Source organism: Petaurus breviceps, unplaced genomic scaffold (assembly GCF_028583685.1).
Source record: "Petaurus breviceps papuanus isolate PSGF00001 unplaced genomic scaffold, PetGlider_PUasm1.0 567, whole genome shotgun sequence".
NCBI classification, from domain to species: domain Eukaryota; kingdom Metazoa; phylum Chordata; class Mammalia; order Diprotodontia; family Petauridae; genus Petaurus; species Petaurus breviceps.
Genome location: NW_027186383.1, coordinates 6,934,084 through 6,956,633, shown reverse-complemented (window position 1 = coordinate 6,956,633; position 22,550 = coordinate 6,934,084). Strand labels below are relative to the sequence as shown.

The 22,550-nt window shown below is 49.3% G+C and overlaps 1 protein-coding gene across 1 annotated transcript; it reads left to right on the top strand.

Moving 5' to 3' along the window:
• The first annotated feature begins 1,788 nt into the window (after positions 1-1,788).
• Positions 1,789-21,894, top strand: RAB17 (RAB17, member RAS oncogene family). Its single transcript, XM_069103156.1, has 6 exons — positions 1,789-2,157; positions 5,955-6,114; positions 13,666-13,817; positions 16,150-16,275; positions 19,839-19,932; positions 20,981-21,894. Exons 2-6 carry the CDS (start codon positions 5,958-5,960, stop codon positions 21,094-21,096), a joined length of 645 nt encoding a protein of 214 aa, XP_068959257.1. The 5' UTR covers positions 1,789-2,157; positions 5,955-5,957; the 3' UTR covers positions 21,097-21,894.
• The last annotated feature ends 656 nt before the right edge of the window (positions 21,895-22,550 follow it).

The window sequence follows — 22,550 nt, the reverse complement described above, 5'->3', positions numbered from 1 at the left end:
GGGGGGGTGCCGCGCAGCGCGGGTGGAAGGATGCTTGGGGGCAGGCGGATTTCAGGCTCCTTCCCGGCTCCGATCTCCGATCTCATCCTCCCTCTGACACCGGGGCCGAGAGGCCACACCCCCGGCTGGCGGGAGCCTCCCAAACGTTCCAGCTCCTCCCACAGAAAGGCCTCGGGACAATCGGGTGTAATCATTAAGTGGCCTCACCTGGTGCGGGGGTGGGGCGGGCCGGGGCCGGGCTGCGGGAGATAGACTGTCTCCAGGCTATGTATTGTCAGCCCGGACCCACCACCGGAAATCTGCTCGGGGGGGAAAAGCCCGCTCCCAATCTCTGAAAAGATCGGAAATTCCTGGCCGGGCCAGATCCAGAGGTGTGGCAGTTCCAAGACCTCGGTCTCCCTTTCCCCGTGCCCAGGAGGGGCGACCCTGATTTTCTCTCGGCCACTGAACAGCCCCCCTCCCCCACCTCCCACCCCCAATCGCAGGAAACACTATTTCAGCTAGAGAGAAGTGAAAATAAAGTTAGGATTTCTTTTCCCATCCAAATTCATGAAGCTTTTGTACTCTATTGGGGTCTGTGGATCCCAGGTTCAGAACCCAAGATCTTGAGTTAAAAAGGACCTCATAGTTTTTTGACAGGTTGAGCCGCTCATTTCACAGATGAGGAAACTGAGGCCTAGAGAGATAGGCACTTGCCCAAGGTCACAAAGATACTAGGCAGCCAAGGTTTTAACCCTGATTCCTTTAGTGGTCCTTTCTCTATACCAAGCTGCCTTAAAAGCAAAGACCCTGACCCAAAAAAAAAAAAAATCCTTCCGTGCCTTCCAGCTTCATTTTCCTAAAAGTTCCCTTGTCCCCGGGGTGTGACCCAGGGGCAGGATACACTTGATCGTTTTTGTCTATGCCTTTGGTTTTCTTAGTGCCTGGAACTGCTCAAGAGAAAACACCTTCTACCAAAGCAGAAGACCCCCTGTCCTGGGCACTTGGCTCAAAGGTTATTCTGAGTCAGAAGCTGGACTCTCCTGGACTGGGTCACTAGCCAGCATCCCGGGATATTCCACAGGAACATGGGTCTAGAGTCAGGAAGGATCCTGGAGGCATCTGGTGGAACATCTTCGTTAGAAACTGGGGTCCAGGGCAATTAATTAAAGAACTTGCCAATTAACAGAGCTGGGATTTGAACTGGGGTCTTTAGACTCTAAATCTGCTTCATTGTTCTGACTTCCCAGTAGGATAAGGATTTGAACTCAAGGTCTCTCCACCCCTCCCTCCCCTCCCCCCCCTTCCCCAGAGGAAAGGGGCCTGAAATCACTGGCTCTCAGAGGGAAAGTTTAAAAAGGACTTCAGGGCATATCAAGTCTGACCCTTACCTCAAACACTACATGTGTGGCCTTGGACAAGTCACTGGCCTTCACTTTGCTCATGTGTAAAATGAGGAGGTGGGCTTGCATGACCTCAGGAGTCTTTTCTCCCTCCAGATCTATGTCACTGAATCTTCTTGGGCCTCAGTTTCCTTGTCTGTAAAATGAAGGTGATTGGACTAGATGGTCCCTTATGGCTCTAAATCTGGCCCCATGAGCCCACAGATTCAGGGACTAAGGCCCATGATGCTGCTGATGACGCTGATCAGACAAGAACTCCCCTTTGCCCTTTGGCTGGCCTTGGCTGGCTCCTGGGTGCTGGGTGGGACCTGATCCTCCCACATTCTTTGGTCTTGTCCCTGACTGACAGGTGGACCTTCAACTCTGCTTACTCTGGCATCTGTTTGTTAGGTTGGAGTGTGTGGGTGTGAGCTGAGGTGGGGAGCCGAGCAGGGGCTGGGGGGTGCCAGGCAGAGCAGTCTTTCTTCCTGCTGACCTTTCCCCTTTTCTGGCCCTCTTTGTCCCATCTTCTGGCATCCGCCAGCTTCTGCAGGCTGGCCAATCAGCGACCTCGATCAGGGAAACAAGCCCTGTTTGGTTCCAGGAGAACAATCTGGTTGAAAGGTGAGCTGCTGGGGTCTGAGCCCGGCTCAGCCAACTGTGGAGCTTTGGGGCGAAGTTATCCAGAAACTATGAGGAAGTAAGCAAGGCCTGGCCAGTGCTCTCCAGCCCAGCAGCCAAGCAGCCAGCTCCCCTGGGAAAGGTCCCCAGCGTGCAAGGCCAGGCCAGAGCTCAGGTGAGTGACCAAAGTGGGAGGGAGGGCTCCTGGGGGCCAGCGCTTTGAGGCTGGGGTCTCCTGGGAGGGACAGTCCTGGGCTTGGTGCTCCCTGGGTCCAGCAGAGTCCACGTTCACATTCCTGGTACAAATTCAGCTCGGCACGGGGCCCTGCGGCACGGGGTTAGAACTGGCTTAGAACTCCTTGGTCCTTAGACCTCCTTATTCCCATTACTGAGGAGGCAGTGAAGTGGGAGAACCCTCCCCACCTAGGCTCCGATCCTAGCTGTTTGTTACAGAGCTTGAGATCAGAGTTCCTACTCAGCTGTGTGTCCTTGGGCAAGTCACTTCCCTTTCCCTGGTCTCAGTGTCCTTCTCTGTAAAATCATGTGCGTGTTCATGTGTGTTTGAGTGTGTGCATGTGTGTGTTTGTGTGTATGTGTGTGTGTGTGTGTGTGTTGGAGTGGGGCAGTGTTCCAGCTCTAACTCTATGGTTCAATGTTTTTATCACTCTACCTCCCCAGGCCTCAGTGTCCTTCTCTATAAAACAAGGGGGTTGTAGTTCATGGCATCTGAGGGCCCTTCCAGCTCCAACTCTGTGCTCCTACATACCTGTATGACTCTAAGGGCCCCACCTCACTGCTCTGGGCTTCAGGGGCCCCTGGGCTAAGGAGGGAGAAGTAAATAGTGGACTGTCTCCTTCCCCATTGCTTGGGATGTATGTCCAGGTGACAGGGGCCATCTTCGATGGGGACACATGCCCTCTCAAGGCTCTTCTCTGACATTCTGGTTTTATCCCTTTAAAGGACTCCCCCCTCCCCATCCTGCCCTCCTCCCCATCCTACCTCCTCCTCCCCTATCCTGCCCCCCCCATCCTGTCTCTCCTCTCCCCGGCCTGCCTCTTCCATCCTGCTCCCCCCTCCCCTCCCCCCCCCTGCCATCCCCCCCCCCCTCCCCTCCCCTATCCTTCTGCCCCCCCCCCCATCTCATTTGAATTCTTCCACACTCACTTACCAGCAGGAGATCTGCCAAGGGCTGGACTGAAGTGTCCTTGAATGAAGTCAAGTTTCTCTTTAGGGTCAGAGCTCATGAACAGCATTAGGAAGGTTTTGAAGGGGGTGGTATTTAAAATATTTAAAGGGGCAAGTGCTTTACACTAACTCTTGAAAACAACCGAAATTCCAATGCATCTGCAGAATGTTAGGATAATGTTTGTAGCATCACGGAGGTCCAGCCACTCCTCATATACAAGGGGAAAAATGTGAGGCCCAGAGAGGGGATGTACTGTGTCCAGGGTCACACAGCTAGTCAGCTAGTCAGGGGTTGTGTTGCAGGATTTGAACTGGAATCCCAAGACTGAAGATGTAGAGCTCTGCTGTAATTTAGAAGATTACAGCAGAGGCCATGGAGCCCCCCACCCCCACCCCCATTTTACAGATTAGAAAACTGAGGCAAATGGAGATTAAGTGACTTGTCCAAGGTTCCCCAGTTAGCAATGGGCAGAGATGGGCTACCCCTGGCCAGCATTCTCACTGTAAATTAAGCACTTGGTCCACACGCACACTCCCAGACGCTGTGTGCTGGCTTTGCTTGGATTGGTTTCTGTGACATGTTCTCTCTTCAGACTCTTTGCTCACAGCCGTCCTCTCTGCTAGTACAGAGTCTGGTGGGCTTAATCTGTATATTGACATAGCAGATTAACAATGATAGCTGACCGCTGAATAGCAGGCAAGCCAGGCTCTGTTAAGAATAGTGTCTCATGCAAATGTTACAATGACCCCAGGGGGTAGATGCCGTTATTGTCCTCGTTTCACAGATGAGGGAACTGAGGCAAACAGATGTTCCAAGATCTATGACCCTGGACAAGTGACTCCCTATCTTTCAGGCTCAGTTTCCTCATCTGTAAAATGGGGACAATAGCATTGACACTATCTACCTGGTGGAGTTAAGTAAAGTGCTTTGTAAGCCATCAAATGCTCTAGAAATTGTAGCTTGCATTGCCAGTGCCTGGTAACTGATTGGATCATGGGACCCAACCATTAGATCATTCTCTCTCCTGGAGAGAAGGGAGGACTCTGGTTTGGATTTTACTGGGTGAAAAACCATCCTGGACACCCGGATTGGCTTAGAGGTTGGGGACAAGAGAAGGAAAGGGTTTGCATTTGGCTGGGACCAAGTCTCTGCCAGGTTAGAACCACAATCCTGCTCTCCCACTCCCTCCCCAAAAGGCAAATTTTTCAAAGAGATTTTTAGAAGTCTAAGCCTTAAGTATCCCCAGAGACTGCTTGAATAGAGGAGTAAGGCTCAGAGCTGTGTGTTAGGAATTTTGGCTTAGCAGGGAGGCTAGCTGTGTCCTTCCTGTAATGTAGTTAAGAGAAGTGAACAGCTTCTCCCCAGGCATAGTCTGATCAGGACAGCAGAAAGAAGGACTCTGGGCTCCTTCTCCAAACACTGCCAGAGCTCCCGTTTGCTTCTTTGGCTGCCCCAGTGACACTGCTGACTCCATTTGGGTTTGTGGTCCACTGACACCTCCAGCTCTTCTTCTCTGCCCATCCTAGCCCATGGAGATTCCTGTTTCCTGAATTCCTCTCGTCCTGATTCCCTCTCGTCCTGATTCCCTGTTTTATTTGTTTTGTTGTTCAGTGGCACATTGCCTTGGACTGTTTCCTAATCACACATGCGCACACATGTCCATCTGTGTGTCCAGGTAAACCGAGAGCTGCCTCCCCCCACAGTCTTCCCTACATCTCTATGTGTGCCATGGGTGGGCAGCCAACCTTGAGGCTGTAGGTGTCTCAGAAGCCAAAGGAAGAGGGAAGTCATAGGATTTAGAACAGAAAGGGATCTCAATGTCCCAACCTCTCCTTTTACAGATGAGGAAATTGAGGCCCAGGGAATTCTATAGGGAGGGTCTAGATCTAGAAGGGCTGTTGGAAGCTACTAGTCAGCCTCTAGGCCAAACCCTCCTTCTACAAATGAGGAAACTGAGGCCCAGAGAAGATGATGAGATTCTAGACGGGACCTGGTCCAGCCTCCTTTTACAGATGACAGAGCTGAGTGACGTAGCTTAAGGCCCCCAGTGGGGAGCAGCAGTCCCCTCCTTCCTCTGCACAGAGGTGCCTCTCACCATCCAAGGGAGCAGGGAAGAGCAATCCCAAAGAGGCGGCTGGATCTGGGCATGAGTGAGCATTATTGGGAGAGTCTGGCTGCACTGGCGCATGTGCTGGAGAGGGCTGGGCTGGGAGAGTTGGGGGATTGGGTTTAATTCCTGCTTCTTTCTCTTCTTATGTCTATCATCTTGGACAAGTCACTTCTTCCTGTCTGCCTCAGTTTCCTCTTCTGTAAAATGAACTGGAGAGGAAAATGGAAAACTGCTCCAGTATTTCTGCTAAGAAAACCCACATGGGGTCACGGAGAGTCAGAGATTATCCGGCAAAAATGGGAATTTAGCATTTCCTTCAGTTACTTAAAACTATGCCTGTCGGAAGGGGAGTCCATGGGCTTCTCCAGATGCTGCCAAAGGCATGTCACAGCTTCCCCCCCCAACCCCCCAAGGTACTTGAAGATGCTCAGATTAACTACTTGAGGGAGCTGAGTGTTATTTCTATGTTGACTGAGATGGTCAGTCTAGGGGAAAGTCCCATGTTCTGTTCACAGTGACTGCCGCTCAGAGCTCCCAGCTGTCACTTTGGTCTTCTCTACTCTCCAGGCTCCTGCCCATTGGAGAAGCCCATAGGTTTGTTGGGGAGTTGGTTTGCAGAGCTGGGCATCCTTGGGGTATCTGACCCCTGTTTCTGATGGACGGTGTTTCCTTGCAGGGCATGGCGCAGGTGGAGGGAAATGCCCAACCTGAGAGCGCCTCCCAGCAGCCCTATGTCTTCAAGGTGGTTCTCCTGGGGAGCAGTTCTGTGGGCAAGTCCAGTCTGGCCTTCCGATTCATCAAGAATGACTTCAAGGAAATCCTGCCCACGATGGGTTGTGAGTGCTTGGCTTTGCTTGTTTTTTTTTTTTCTTTTTGTGATAAGGCCAAAGGAGCTAAGCGGGTGAGGAGACAGAGAGGAGTTTCTCTTTATTCTTCAGATGTTGACTGGGATTTCAAGGACTGGGGAGGGGAGCTTGAGCATGGCTCGGCATAACCTTCCTCATCACTGGGCACCATTGCTATGAGGCAGGTGCCTCCTTCCAGAGAGAACAAATCTTTTAGCTTCCCAGAGAAGTCTAAGGTGGGGGCTGGGTGTGGAAGCTGTGTTCAAGAATGTGAAGGGCTGTCATTCGGAAAAGGGGTTAGATGGGGTTCTCTTGGCCTTTGACAGAGGCTGGAATGAGCACCATTGGGTGGAAATTGGGAAGAGGTGAATTTGGCTGGTTATAATGAACAGTGAGACTATCTCCAGGTGGAAGGGGATTCCTTGAGAGGGGCAGGTTCACCTCTCTGGCCTAGAGGGCTGCAGTGGGAACAGGGGTGGCCTTTACTGGGAGACCTAGTCCTTCCTTCTTTCATTTCTTGGGGGTCCTCTTCTCACCTGGTCCTAATTGACATCTTGTACCTTAGGAATGAATGAATGGACGAATCCATCCATCCATCCATCCATCCATCCATCCATCCATCCATCCATCTATCCATCCATCCAACAATGAATATTTATGATTTATTTATATCATTTATATTTATTTAATATTTACATTGTCTGCCCTCTGCTGGACCCTGAGTTAGGCCCTGCAGATGCAAAGATTAAAACCAAAGTCCCTACCCTCAGGGAGCTTCTATTCCACTGGGAGGATGTACCCCTTTCTCAGATAAGTAAACAGAGGCTCACAGAATAACTCTAAAGCAAATGGAAGGCAGTGGGCCTCAGGCTGGATCATCTTCTAGGCCAGGACCATCTCTTCTTTCTGGATCCAGAAGACAACAAACGAGCAGCTCCTCACTCCTCAAAGAGCAGATTTCAGAGCTAGACCAACATTAATTAAACCAAGCACCTTCTCCATTCCTATTTTTGGAGGCCCTCGGGAGATGTTGGGACAGTGGAAAAACTGCTGACTTTGGCCTGGGTTCAAATCCTGGCTCGGCTTCCTCCTCCCTGTGTGACTCTGAGGCCCCTTCCAGCTCGAGAGCTATGGCCTATGGTACTCTGTGCCTCAGTTTCCCTCTCTAGACAATGAGGGAGCTGGCTCACATGACCTCTAAGGCCTCCCCCATCATGGTAATTATGATGATGGCCCCATGAATGAGGCCTTCAGGTTTCCAGAGCACTCTGCATTAGATTATCTCATTTGATTCTCACAATAACCTTGGGAGGCTGGTGTCCCCATATTGTAGATGAGGAAACCAAGTCACCGAAGGAGCAGGGACTTGCCCAGGGTCACATGAGATTTGAGCTGAAGTTTTGAGAGGATCAAAGATTTTCCCCCTTCAGCTGACCCTTTGTATGGGCAGCCTAGGAAATTAAAGTAGGTCCCCTTGTGCCAGCCCTGGGACTGTGGAATGGAGAAGAAGCAGGAGATCCGGGCCTCTGATGTCGGCTGACTGGGGGTGGCCAGGGAGGCCTGCAAACCTCTCAGGAGGAGGACAGCCTTCCGCTGGTTACAGGGAATGCCACCTTGGCCAATTCACTTGCTAAAGGCTTTCTGGCGCCATTGTGTGGGCGAGAGCGACATCTAGTGGGATTTAGGATGATAACTGGAGCTGGGAGGAAAGTGCTCTCTAGTCCCATCTTCTCGCTTTGCTTAGGAGAGAAACTAAGGCTGTGTAATGTAATGCCAAGGAAAGGCAACTTCCCAAGGTTCAGAATACCAGCATAGGTGCTCTCCATTTTATTCAGTAACAAACCCAGAACAGAGAAGATCAAAACATGACATCATTCAAAATACAGCATTTACTAAGTGTGATTAAATAATCTCCAAGGACTACCCCACCCCAGGACCTTCCAATCATTCAATCAATTACAAAGTCTCTGTTCTAAATACTTCTCCACCCCTAGGCTATACCTTAATTAAGTCCACCACAAAGCCCCTCTTCTCAAATGGAGATTAGTTTCCAAACATAAGGTCAAAAGTTCCCCATCCCTGGATCACAATTGAATCTACCCCAGAGTTACATCAAGTTTAAACACAGCACTTAATACCCAAATGGAGGTCTTTTCTTCATCTTGACAAGAGGCAAGTTCTCAGCAATCTTAGTTCCTGGGGAGACAAGGCTTAGCAAAGCCACAAGATACATTGCCAGTCCCTTCATGAATTTATCCTCTGTCTGTAGAACAGTCCTAGAACCCCTGAACACATTAGCAAAGCCCTCTCCCAGGATTTCTGTAAACATACAACAAGAAAATCCTTCTTCAGGGCTTCTGAGCCAACAGAAAGGCTCCCAGACCCCTGCAACAACAGCACTGTCCTTCACCAGTGGACAGTATTCACTCTGTCTGTAGGACAGTCTCCAGACCCCTGCAACAACAGCACTGTCCTTCACCAGTGGACAGTATTCACTCTGTCTGCAGGACAGTCTCCAGACCCCTGCAACAACAGTACTGTCCCTCACCAGTGGACAGTATTCACTCTCTGTCTGCAGGACAGTCTCAGGGCTTCTTAGCGAACAGCCAGGTTCCAGGACTTCTTCAACAAAAGGACTGTCTTTCACCAGTGGACAAATCTGGCAAAACAACATCAAAACAGACAGACAAAGTACCAGCAAAACAGCCATGTCTCCTCAGTCCTTGGCAGCTCAGGGGGCAGGTCTCAAAAGTCCAGGGCAATTCAAAGCAGCCACCAGCAATTCTCTTAGTCTCTCTCTCTCCACGAGGTGCTGCTTCCAAAAAGATCTTCCGCCTCTCTCTAGTGTCTCTCCAAATCTACATCACCAGCTCCTCCCAGTTCAGGACTTTCTTTTCACATCAACAAGCCCATCCCACAGGTGGGATTAACAAACTCTGGGCTTTAACACAATCAATTTGAAAACCAAGCCAATACAGGGGAATCTTTAATTGCCATTACTATCACAGGCTGGAATAACCAAAGTCATCCGCTTTTGTCAGTCAGTTAGGGGGCACAGTGGAGAGAGCCTTGGGTCTGGAGTCAGGAAGCTCAAATCCAGCCTCAGACACTTAATAGCTGGGTGACCCTGACCCAGTCCCTTAACTTGTCTCTGCCACCGTTTCTCTTTCTGTAAAATGGGATGATAACAGGACCTGTCTCCCAGGCTTGTTGTGAAGGTAGAGTGAGGGGTGTTTGTGAAGTGCCTGAAAACCCTTAAGATGCCCTAGAAATGCCAGCTGTGGTTCAGGGCCAGCAGAGCCAGGACGGGGGTCGGTGCTTCTGCCTTCCCACTGATCCCTGTGTGGTTCTCCACTTTAGCTCGAGGGGTTCTGGGCCTTGCTTCCATACAGGTGAACTATGACAATTGAAGAGATGGGCTTTTGCTTTGGTGGGAAGCTCGGGGTGGTAGAGGAGCAGTCAGCCCGCGATCCTGCTGCTGCCGTCCCTGGGCCCAGCTCCCTGCCCGGCTGTTCCAGGGGCTCCAGGGGCTGGGTACCAGAACCCTTCCTCTGCGTGCATGGGCGAGCCAACCTCCATCGCCTCATCCCAGATCTCCTCCCAGGGGGCTGACCCCAGCTTCTATGCCTACGCTCCCATCCCTGTGAGTACATAGACATCATACGTGATTTAGCCCAGTGTTTTTTCTGTGTTATCTCCTCTGATCCTCACAATTTTAGGAGGCTCTTGTTACCTCCGTTTTATAGATGAGGAATTGAATCTAAGAGAGGAAAGTGACTTGCCCAGGGTCACCCAGCTTGTAAGTACCTAAGACTAGATTTGAACTCAGGTCCTTTTGACTCTGTCTACTGTACAATCTATCAGATAAAGATACCAGGTGAATTTGGTGGGGAGGGCACAAGGAGCTGGGGGTCAGGAAGGGTCTTCTGTAGTTGGTGGACCTTGAGGTGAGCCCTGAAGGAAGCTAGGGATTCTGAGAGGTGGAGGCGAGGAGTGAAGGCATTCCAGGCCTGACGCATGGAAGGTGTGACCAGTGAACAGCCAGGGGGGCAGGAAAGGCCTCCTCTAGAGCATGGAGCCTGCGCTCAGACTTCACGGGAACCAGAGGCTCCCACTCTGGCTAGACCAAGTGCTGCACAGCTGCCATATTCCAGGAGGAGAAGGCGCCCAGTCACAGGTCAGATCTGCCTAAGCTGTAATTAATCCCCAGGGTGAATTCAGATGAAACTGTCGGGCCTTTGTCAGGATCACTGGGATGACCGTTTGCAGCCTTTCATGGGGGATCAGACAATCCTGCCCTCTGTCTTTGAGTCTGGAAGGAAGATCTTACTTATCAGTTGTTACTGGGGTCAGAGATGGCCAGTGGTTATTTGGCACGGCTTTGATGGAGACACAAAGTCTTAGTTTAAAGGACTCCATTCTCTATTGAACGGAGACCTGAGAGTTTGTATTAGGGTGAAATGAGAATTTGAGGCTGGGAAGGGGGCTTGGCTTCATTCGGCTTGGCCAAGAGGGCAGATGCAGGAGGAGATGGAAGTTACTGAGGGCCAGATTTAGGCTCCATGTCAGGAAAGATAGCCAGCAATAGATCTGTCCCCACCTGGGATGCATCACCCTGGGAATTAGTGTGTCCCCCTCCCTGGAGGGAGTCCAGCCAAAGTAGGAAGGTATGTTGGAGTGGGGATACTTGTGGGGGCATAGGTTGGCCAGATTAGGGGTTCTCAACTAGGGCCCATGACTCACCTTTTAAGAAATACATGGATAACTGTATTGCAATATAATTGGTTTCCTTTGTTATTTTCTGCATTTAAAAGCATTATTCTGAGGAGGGGTTCTTCGGCTTTACCAGACTTCCCAAAGGGTCTAGGTCACAGAGGTAGGGAACCTGTGGCCTCAAGGCCACATGTGGCCATCTGGGTCCTCAAGTGCTGCCCTTTGACTGAATCAATTCACAGCTTGGATTCAATAAAAGGGCTGTACTTGAGGACCCAGAGGGTCCTCCCACATGTGGCCTCAAGGCTGCAGGTTCCCCACTCTTGGGAGGACATAAAAAAGGGAAAGGACCCATGGTCTAGATGGCCTTTGAATGCTAACTTTGGAGTCAGAGGGCTTGGGTTCAAATCCCACCTTTGACAGTTACTACCTGTATAACTTTGGCCAAGTTACTAAATCTTTCTGGGTCCCAGGTTCCTCATCTTTGATGGGAAGGTATTGGACATGCTTGCTCCCGAGATCCCTTTCACTTCTGAGGTCGCCTGATTCTCTGAATTAGGGCTGCCCCAGGGTGGAATAAGAAGCCTAGGGCTGGGTGAGCTTTTGTCCCAGGTCCTGGCCAGTCCAGATGGCCGCCGCCGCTGTGCTGGTTCTCCAAACGTACCCTTGGTGGCTTCTGCTTCAATTCTGAAAAATTCCCCAACATTACGTGAGATGCCACATGGCTCTTCAAGACTGCTAAGAGTGGCTGCCTTGGTAGGAAAGGAAGAAGGGAGAGAGGAGAAGCAGAATGCTTGCTTAGTCCAGTCGTTCTCGTTCCTCAGCTCTACACAAGGCACCAGCGACAGCTGGCAGAAGGTGCAGCCCAGATCAGTTCCCAGAGTTAGCACCGGGGTGTCCAGCCCTGGGTTAGTGGGGGCAGCAGGTAGACAGGCGCCATGCTGGGCCTGTGCTCGATTATCCAGGCTTCAGTCCAACATGGCATGGCTCTGGGCCTCAGTCCCTTCATTTCTAAAATGAGAATGTGTAAGGGTTATGGGATTTAAAGATCTTCCATGCCCCATTGGACTTGCTGATATAGCAGGAAGGGGTGGGTCAAGAGGAAGCGGAAGCCAAGCTAGAGTTCCTGCGGTGGCTAGTAGTGGTGGTGACAGCGGCAGCAGCAGCGGTAGCAGTAGTGCCAAGGTGGAGGTGGAGGTGTGAACCCCTTTTTGAGCCAGCCAGAATTTCTGCTAAGGACTCCTGCTGAGGACTGCCAGGGGCCGGAGCTGCTGGGAGCAACGAGTAGTTGCTGTGAGTGGGGAAAGGAAGACCTTTGCCTGAGGTAGCCTGTTCTGTTTTAAAGGCTTGAGAATGTGGGTGCTTTCTACTTTATCTGTTCCAATTTCATAACTACTCTGATGGCTTTGACTTTCTGGTTTTGGGACTCAGTCTTTTGGTATTTTAATAAATGTTCTAGCTTTATCGCCCATATAGAAAGCCTGATATATTTTGTGATTAATAACCACATCAGCATATTTATAATTTCTGTAGGCATTGTGAATATTGCATTGCTGATACAGAATGATACTCTAATAATATGATGACATAATAATAGTAACAATAGTCACTATTGACCTCATGCGGTTGTTGAAAGGAAATAATTTTGCCACCTTATGGTGTAAATACAAGCACTGATGTAAATTTGGTATTGGTGTATATGTGTATATGGTTTCCCCCAATGAAAGTAAACTCCTTGAGGGCAGGGCCTGATTTATTTTTGTAAACCCAGCTCTAGCACAGTGCAGGGACCTTTGGAGGTGCTGGGAAAATATTTGTTATTTGACTGATTGGCAATCCAGTTCAATGAACATTGATCATGCACCTATTGTATGCCAAGTCAGACACATCCTGGCTGTGACTCTGGACAAGCCAGTTAATCTGTCAGCACTCTGGGTGGTTCTCTCTCAGCAGCAGACCTGGACCAGGTGGGGGAGTTTCTTAAAGAACCTAACTAACCAATAAAGCACAGGTCCCCATCCCCATCACTAACACTCCACTTTATATTAAAGAGAGGCTATAAGGGTCCTTCTTGGTACCAGAAGACCTGAGTTCAGATTTCCTTTCTGACACATACTGTTTGGGCAAGGTGTGACCCTGGTCAAGGTGTGGTCCTGGGCAAAGTGCTTAATGTCCCAGCTCTCTAAGAGATATATTATAAAGAAAGTGCCAACCTCCATTTGTAGAGGGAGATTTCTCAACCAGAAGTCACATGTCAACTTCCAGTCTGTCACTGTGTTCCAGACCCTGGACTGGGGAGCCTGAGACAGAAACCAAAATAGCCCTTGACCTCAGGGAGATTCCTTTCTACTGGAGGAAGGAACACTCAACATAGGCACAGAAAAGAAAATACACAGTAATGTCAAAAAGGGAGAACTGGCAAGACTGTGTGTGTATGAGTGTGTGTGTGTATGTGTGAGTGTGTGTGTGTGTGTGTGTGTGTGTGTGTGTGTGTAATGATGGGGGGGGAACTGTCTAAAAATCATGTCATGAGAAACATTTGAAGGATCGGGGGAGGTTGGGTCTGGAGGAGAGATGACCAGTTGGGGTGGGGGAGAAGAGGCCATAATAGCATCTTCAGATATTGGAAGGTGGGAGAGGTGGGATGAAACTGGGTCAAGAAGTCTCCTGGTTTGGCTCCATCATAGCTGGCAAAAGGGGACTCTGGGTCATTTGACCATGAGGCACCTATGCCTTTGGTCTCGATGACCCATAAAGCAGATCATGGTTCAGGATGGATGACGATTCCTGCTTCCAAACCAGGCCCTTTGTGGCTTCCTCCCCTCCCAGGTGCCTTCTTCACTCAGATGATGGACATAGATGGCTCGACCTTAAAGCTGGAGATCTGGGACACGGCGGGCCAGGAGAAATACCACAGTGTTTGCCACCTCTATTTCCGGGGAGCCAATGCCGCTCTCTTGGTTTATGATATCGCAGACAAGGTATGGATGCCCTCAGCACTTACACAGTCCGTGTCTGTTGGTCTCTGGGTCTATTCCCCCTTTTAAAGTTCCAATACAGATCAAACACAGCAGGAGTTCTGGGATTCCTTCCAGCTGTAACCCAGCTCTCCCACCTTAGAGGCATCCCTGCCTCTTCACTCCCCTCTCGCCCCATAGCTCATCAGAGGGTAACCCTTCTCTCCCCACACATGGCCACCACCCTCTTCAAGCCCTCTCAGGACAAGGGCAGTAGCCCCTCACTGGTCTCCTGGCCTCCACTCTCTCTAATGCTGTCTTAATCCAGTCTCTACTCAGTTAACAAGTATTTATTAAGGACCTACCAGTGCAGCACTGTGGTAAGTCACTCAGACAACATGCAGATAGTTCAGTACAAAGGAGAAAATGTGGGATGAGCTGGAGATATTGGGAGAAGGGAAGCACAGAGGTAAAGCTGGCTAGGGAGGGTCTGCCTGTGCCTGGTGGGATTTCGGTGGGTCCTTGAGGATGCCAGGGAGGCCGGGGGATGGAAAGGAGTAGATGGAGAATTCCAGGCCTGAGGAACAGCCAGAGAAAGTGCTCGAGGGCCACACAGAGGCCAAATTCAGGCCTGACCAGAAAGCGCCCAGGGCTCCCCCCTCCCTCTAGGATCAAGCACAAGTCATTCTATTGGGCCTTTAAAAGTATAACCTGGCTCCAGCATACTTCTCCTCCTGAGTTTGTCCCGCTGTCCCTAACACACCATATGTCCCAACCAAAAGTGCTCCTTCCCTCCATGAATCAAGAAGACCCGAGTTTGAATCCTGCCTCAGACACTTCCTGGGCCTGCCACTTACCTGCCCCAGACCTCAGTTTACTAGAGCATCTGCCTCCCAGATGACTTAGCATAGGGTGCTCTGCCAACCCTCAGTTATCCTGACATCTCCAGCTGTCTGCGAGGTGACCTTCCACAGGCAGGCCCCCACACCCAGAAGGCCATCCTCACTGCCTCAGGCCACTCCCCCGAGAGGCTTACCTTCCACATGTGTGGCCCCCAATTACTTTGCACACACTTGTAGCTGTTTGTCTGGATGTGTGTTATATCCTTGAGCAGAATGACCGATATGGTGAGAGCTGGGTTCAGATTTTACCTCAGACAGCTCTTATTGGTATGACCCTGGGCGAATCACTTAAGCTCCCTGGGCCTCAGTTGCCCATTATAAGACGAAAAGTTGGATTCATGATGGTTTCCATGTCTAATTCCTGAAGCTCCGAGGGCAGGATCTGTTCGCATTTTCTCTTTTAATCTCCCGGTGTCCAGCACAGTGTTTGTCTGATGATCGACACTTAATACCCCCTGATCTGGCTGAGCTGAGCATTAACTAGTCTAATGCTATCTTGTGCTGTGTCTAGGTTAGTCACTGGAGGAATCAACATGAGCCACACTTTCATTCTCATTAGCGGGTCTTCGTGTGGGAACAGGGCGATAACCTGGCTTCATATTGCATCTTTTGTTCCCAAGTCCAAGGATCATTAAAAAAAAAATCAGCTGGTGTGCTAACACTCTCTAAGGAAGAGTAAAACCCCCCAGGCTGCTCACAGATCAGCTTAGCTCAGAGTGGCCCAGGCTCTCTGCTTGGGGATTGGGCTGCTGTGAAAGGCTAGGCTTCAGCTGAAATCTCTGCGTGGTTGTTTGATCTCAGCCCTCTGGGTCTTCCTGGGGACTAGCTCTCCTGGGAAGGCCACATGTTCAGAAGTGCCCAAGAAAATTGCATGGACGGTTGGCTGGCCGGCCACTTGTCCAATGTGTTACATTGGGGGTCCCCTTTATATACAGGATGGATGAAAAGGCTGGTGCCTCTGGGGTCCTTTCCAACCCTCAAATTCTGTGATGGTTCCCCCCCCCTTATGAAGCTCTAAGGGACAGGCTAATTAACCATGTTATTAGGTACTTTGAAGCAAGTATTAATTATAAGTGATTAAAAATACAAAGCTTATCAATGGTTATATCTGAAAAAACCCAGTCACATAGCATCAAATATCAAATGGGAGCAGAGGGTCCCAAGGTGATAGGAGATCGTAGCAAATCAACACATTTAGTCAGCACTTGTCACTGGGAGGTGGTGCTCCTAGAGGGCCAAATCCTGTCTTCAGAAGACCTGGGTGTGAATCTTGCCCTTGATGCTACATAAATGATCTCATCCCTTTAAGTCTGTTTTTTCCTCTTTAAAATGAGGAAAATAATCCCACTGGGACCTACCTCTCAGGTGCAGTGGGGATGATGTTTGCCAGCCCCAGAGCCCCTTGAAAACGTCACCTCTTCCTGATTGTTCCAGCCAATTGTTGTCTTTGTAAGGATTCTTTCCACAGGGCCCAGAAGTGGTGGAAGGATCTGGAGAATGAATTTCAACCTGAAGAAATTGTGGTGATTTTGGTGGGCAACAAGACGGATCTTGAGGATTCTCGGGAAGTGACCCTCGAGGTATGTGTTCGGTCATTGTCTGGAGACCATTGCTGGATGGTCCTCCAGGTAAGAGAGCACAGCCTAGTCTTCCAAAAAATCAGTTTTTGTTGGTGCCTTTTGTCATTTCCCTCCATGTGGGAGACCAAGGGCCCCTTGGTAGCAAAGAGGTACAGTTAAGCGCAAACCCTGGATCCGAACAATGGACAGACACCATGCTCTGTCATGGGCTGGGGCCCTCTTCACCAGGACCTCACCTGAGCACATCACAGTCTTGTGGAAAGAACAGCGGGTTAGCAGTTGGGAGACCTGGGAGTGCGGAGAGCTGACCGAGGGTGATGGCGGCTGAGCTTTGCCCCATTCTTGCCTCCTCTGCAAAACAGCTGGGTTGGGCCAGCTTTAGTTCTCCTTGGTGCTATACGGCTTCTTCTTGTCAGGGCTGTTGTGTGCTCTGAGACCCAGAAGAAGGCCTCCGACATTTTGGGGCCTTTGTTTCACTTTTATTCTTGGCAGAAAAGCTTTTCAGCTTTTCCTGAAGAAGTCAAAGTTGGGGAAATCAATAGAGGTCAAATCCTAAGATTGTGAGAGAACCGGAGACTCTCTAAGGCCCAGAGAGGGGAACTTCTTGGACCTGTGCGACCTTGGGCACAGAGACCTTTACCTGAGCCTGAGATTCCTCATCCATGCAATGAGGGGACTGGGCTAGGGGGCCTCTGAGGTCTCTTCCAGCTTTTACTCTATGGTGCCATGACTAGTCTGAGCCTCAGTTTCCTCATCTGTAAAATGACAGAGTTGGACTGGATGGCCTCTTTTAGATGGAGGCAGAAGGGATCTTAGGTCCTAGACATTAGGTCTAGCTCAGCTTTCTCATGTAACAGATAAGGAAACAGCCTGAGTCAGGGTCTGACAGAGCCCACATCATGGGAGGCCAGAGACTCACTGTTGTTTGTCAGCCCGACCACATCTGCAAGCTATTGCTTAATTCTGGGTACCCCATTTTAAGAGGCAGCCCTTCAAATGGTCTGATGGAAAGAGCCCTGGAGGTAATCAGAGGATCTGCCTCTGCCATCTGTGTGGCCTGGGGCTGGTCACTTACCAGGTCTGTAAGGGGCTCTGTTCCTATTTCTGTAAAATGAGACTCCAGGTTACTCTTTTTTTATGTGAACAATTCCTTTGGCACTTGGGTGACGCCTATGAAGGCCTTCTCAGAGTCTTGTTTTTAAATGCTTTACATACTTAGAGTTCTATGTAAATAAATGCATGTAATCAAATACAGGGGATTACAAAGGAAACTGATTATATTGAAATACCATGATCAAAGATAATCTTAAAAACAAGGTGGTGTCCCCAGGGTGAGATGAGTGCTGCACTCCCTTAAAACTCTAGCGCCTCTGATACATGGTCTTGGAATGCTTGGTGACCTGCCTCTAACTAGCCCCATGAACCTGAGTGTTGTCCAGCTGTGACCCCATGGAGCACAGCGTGCCAGCCCTTTTGTCCTCCACCATCTCTCGAGCCTGGCCAAGCTCATTGTTTCCATGACACCCTCTCATCCTCTGCCATCCCATCTTCCTTTAGCCTTCAATCTTTTTCAACATCAGGGTCTTTTCCACTGAGTCCTGTCTTCTCATCCTGTGTCCAAAGTATTCAGCTTCAGTATTTGACCTTCCAATGAATAGTTGGAATTAATTCCTCTAAGTATTCACTGATTTGATCTCCTTGCTGTCCAGGGGACTCTCTTCTCCAGCACCACAATTCAAAAGCTCTGCCTCTGTGGCACTCAGCTTTCCTCATAGTCCAGATGTCACAGCCATGTGTTACTACTGGAAAAGCCACGGGTTTGACTGTGCAGGCCTTTGTTGGCAATTTGATGACTGCTTTTTAGTCTGCTGCCCAGATTAGTCATAGCTTTCCTTCCAAGGAGCAGGTGTCTTTTCATTTCATGGCTGCAGTTGCCATCTGCAGTGATCTTTGAGCCCAAGAGTATAGAATCTGAGGGGCAGGTAGGTGGCAAAGTGAATAGAGCCCTGGAGTCAGGAGGACCTGAGTTCAAATCCATCCTCAGGCACTTAACACAAAAACTAGCTGTGTGACCTTGGGCAAGTCACTTAACGCCAACTGCCCTCCAAAAAGCAAAAAAAAAAAAGAGTATAGAATCTGACTTTGCTTCCTTTTCTTCTACCTCTATTTGCTAGGAGGAGATATGACCGGTTGCCCAGATCTTAGTTGTTATTTTTTTATGTTATTCTTTAAGCCAGCTTTTACACTGTCTTCTTTCACCTTCATCAAGAGGCTTCCTAATTCTCCTTCACTTTCTGCCATCAGAGAGCTATCATCTGCATGGCTGAGATTGTTGACATTTGTCACTGCCACCTGGATTCATCTACCCTTGGATTTCCCATGATGCATATACATTAAATAAATTAAGTGACAATAGGCAGTCTTATCATACTCCTTTGCAAATCTTAAACCAATCAGATATTACAACTGGTTCTAATTGTTGTTTCTTAGCCCATGTACAGATTCCTCTGGAGACAAGTAAGATGATTTGGTCCTCCCTGTCTTTGAGGACTTTCCACATTTTGTTGTGATCCACACAGTCAAAGGCCAGTAGATGTTTTTTCTGGAACTTTCTTGCTTTCTCCATAATTGAGACAATGTTGGCAATTTGGTCTCTAGTTCCTCTGCCTGTTCAAAAACCAGCCTGCTCTTCTCGTAATTGCTGGTTCACATGTTGCTAAAGCCCAGCTTGCAGAATCTTAAGCACAATCTTGCTGGTGTATGAAATGAGCATGACTGTTCAGTAATTTGAACACTCCTTGGCATTGCCCTTCTTTAGGATTGGGATGTAGATCCATCTTTTCCAATCCAGTAGCCACTGGATCCATCTGAGTTCACTGACACTTGAGATGTCTACGTTGAGTCTTTCCATCTTTTGCTCGACCACATCTAGCTTCCCTTGGTTCATAGATTTGTATTCCAGGTTCCTTTACAGCTTCAGCCTTCTTCTCATCACCAGACACATCCACAGCCATGCTTCCCTTCAGCTTTGGCCCAGCCACTTCATTAGTACTGGAGTTTCTTGTAATTCTTCCCCAATCTTGATCAGTAGCATGTTGGCCACCTTCAGACCCGAGGGGCTCATCTTCCGATGGCCTCTCTCTTATCATTTTAGCTCTGTCCTTGGAGTCTTCTTTGGCAAAGATACTCACGTGATTTGCCATTTCCTTCTTCAGTGGATCATGTTTTGTCAGAATCCTCCACCAGGATCTGTCCGTCTTGGATAACCCTACGTGGCTTAGCTCCTGGTTTCACTGAGCTGCCCAAGCCCCTCCGCCACGCCAAGGCATCTAAGGGAAGGATGAGCTCGAGCACATGTCCGTAATCTCTCACTTTCCTTACCTGGAAAATGAGGATATGGAGGTGATCTCTAATACAGTGAGGAAATAGCAAGTGAGAGCTTCGGACCAAAGTGATTTTGCAAGTCTTAAGTCAACAGGTATGCTGGTGACATAAGTCAGTGTTAGCTTTTAAGATTCCGGGATCCTGAAGTCGGACTCAGTTCATTTTCTTCTCTCTTCCAGGAGGGAAAAGCATTTGCAGAAAGTAACAAGTTATTGTTCATGGAAACTTCAGCCAAGTTAAACTTCCAGGTGACTGAAGCCTTCGCTGCTGTAGGTAAGTAATGATCACAACAGCTCACATTTAGATTGCACTCACTATGTGCCAGCACTGTGCCAAATGCTTTACCGTTATTATCTTGTTTGGTCTTCATATCAACCCTGGGAGGCAGGTGCTCTCATCACCCCCATTTTACAGTTGAGGAAACAGAGGCAAACAATTGGAGATGTTCAGAGCCAGGGCAGCCGGAAGATCAACTTCGGTCCCTCAGCCCCTCCTCCCTGGGCTCCCTATCGGCTCTTCACAAGTCCACAGTGCTCTGTAGTTCAGAGGTCATCTGTCCAACCCCCTCCTTTTACAGATGAGGAAACTGAGGCTTAGGGAGGTCGCAGGACTAGATTTAAAACTGGAAGGGCCATTTAGTCCAGTGCCCTCATTTTATGGATGAGGATGAGGTCCAGAGAAGGCAGCAGCTTGCCTAAGGATACACGGCTTGTAGGTATCAGAAAAAGGATTATGTACATGTGTGTGTTTGTATGTGTGTGTGTATATACATACACACACAAATATACAAGTATATATGATTATATATACATATATACGCATATATGTATATATACTCATATTATATATGTACATATGTGTGTTTTATATGTATGTATATGTGTGCATACATGTGTACACACATACATATTCACACATATATATGTCTATCCCTCAAGAGAATGTAAGCTCTTTGAGGACAAGGGATACTTTGGGTTTCTGTCTTTGCATCCCCAGTGCCCAGCAGAGGGCCTGCTTAATAAATATTCACTGATTGATTGATTGGCCACCCTCCACCTCTGAGGTCTGCAATATAAGCTTCTAGGAAAGGCTTTCTCATTAGGAAGTGGACCCATACACTCTGTGGGGCTCATCCGTCTTCCAGGCTTCTCTGCTCCCAGGAGAAAGGCTGGGGTAATTGGGATTAATAATTATTCATTAAGGTGTTGGTTTGGGAATTTTCCCTACACAGATCCCTTAAAGTGACTTTCTAGTGAGTGAGGGGGGCCTTATCTCCTTGGGCAAACACTTTCCTACCTTCACTTTTCCCTTCTTTTCCTAGCCCGTGAATTGTTAAGAAGGGAAGAACAAAATGGCAGTAAGAGTCAGCAGAAGAACTCCCCAGTGGATCTTCAGGAGACGGCCAGAGCAGGGAAGCGCAAATGCTGCCTGGACTAGGGGGAGGCAGGTGCCATGGGGAGCCCTCCCCTCCCCTGGCCACCTGTTGGGCTCCAGCCATGCAAATGAGTCTCCCCACCAATTGCCTTTGCCATGCATGATGGACAACCTGCCTGGGCCATGGCGGTATGGACCTTGAAGATTGACTGTTGAGATGTTGGGCTGGCTGTCTTGCAGGGCCCTCTCTGAGGGGTCAGAAGAAAACCAATGGGACTCAAAGGGACACTTCCTGATGGATCCTGTGGGGGAAGAATGGGCAGAGAACCCTGTGGTTCTGGAAGGGGGCACCAGTCAGGATACCTCTGCTGTGGGCAGCTTCTCAGGGACACCATGGTCTTTCCCTCTCGGGCCATCACTGATTCAGCACTGAAGAGGAACTTGGAGGTCATCTGGCCCAATTCCCTCATTTTACAGAGGCACAGAGTATGTAAGGGACTAGCTCCAGGTCACAGAGCCTGCAAGGGTCTGAGGTAGACTTTGAGGACTCTGACCACTGCACTGCCTGGCTGCCTCCTGACAGGCCAGAGGGAGGCATCCACTTGGCGGCTGGCACCAGGGAAGCCCAGCCCCAGTGGGCACACAATCCAAACACAGCTAGAAGGAGTTAAAATGCTCGGGGCAGAGACATTAAAATGCTGTGGATGACGCTAACGCCTTCATAGCTATGCCCTCTTCTTAGACTTCTGAAAGGTGCTTCTCAAGTGAGTTTATAGCTTTCTGAGCCTCAGTTCCCTTTTCAGTCCATTGTGATAATGACACGGGTGTATAATTACATTGATAATATTAGTGTTTCCACTTCTCATGCTTACTGTGTGTCCTTGGGCAAGTCATTGTTAGCTCCCTGGGGCTCCGATTCCTAAATGGTCTCTCAGATCCCTCCCTGCTCTGGACATACCCAGGTCTCATCCTCCCTCCCTCATGGGGTGGACATGAGTAAGTACTGTGTGAATCTTAAAGTAATATGGAAACATGTTCAGTCAGTCAGTTAACCAGCAGGCATGTACTAAGTGCTTACTATATGCCAGGTACTATGTTAAGAAGTGGGATTGTAAATGCCTGTAAAAAGGAAACAGGACCTAAGAGGAAGCTGAAAGGCTGGGGGTGGGCAGGCAGCCCCCAGGGCATGACAGTGACCTCCAGAGGAGGGAGCCCAGGGGGAGAAGATGGCTTCATCTCACTAGTCTTCCTGCCCATTATTTCATGGTACCATAGCTTTAAAGGCAGTGTGATTCAGTGGAAAGAATCCTGGACTTGGAATTCAGAAGACTTGGGTTTGAATCCTTCTTCAGACACTTATCAGTCTGTGACTCTGGGCAAGTCAACGGAGCCTCGGTTTCCTCATCTGGAAAGTAGGGATGCTAATAGCACCAGCTTCACTGGGTGGTTGAGAGGTTCACAATTGATTCATGAGCATTTATTAAGCACCTACTATGTGTGAAATGCTGGGCACAGGC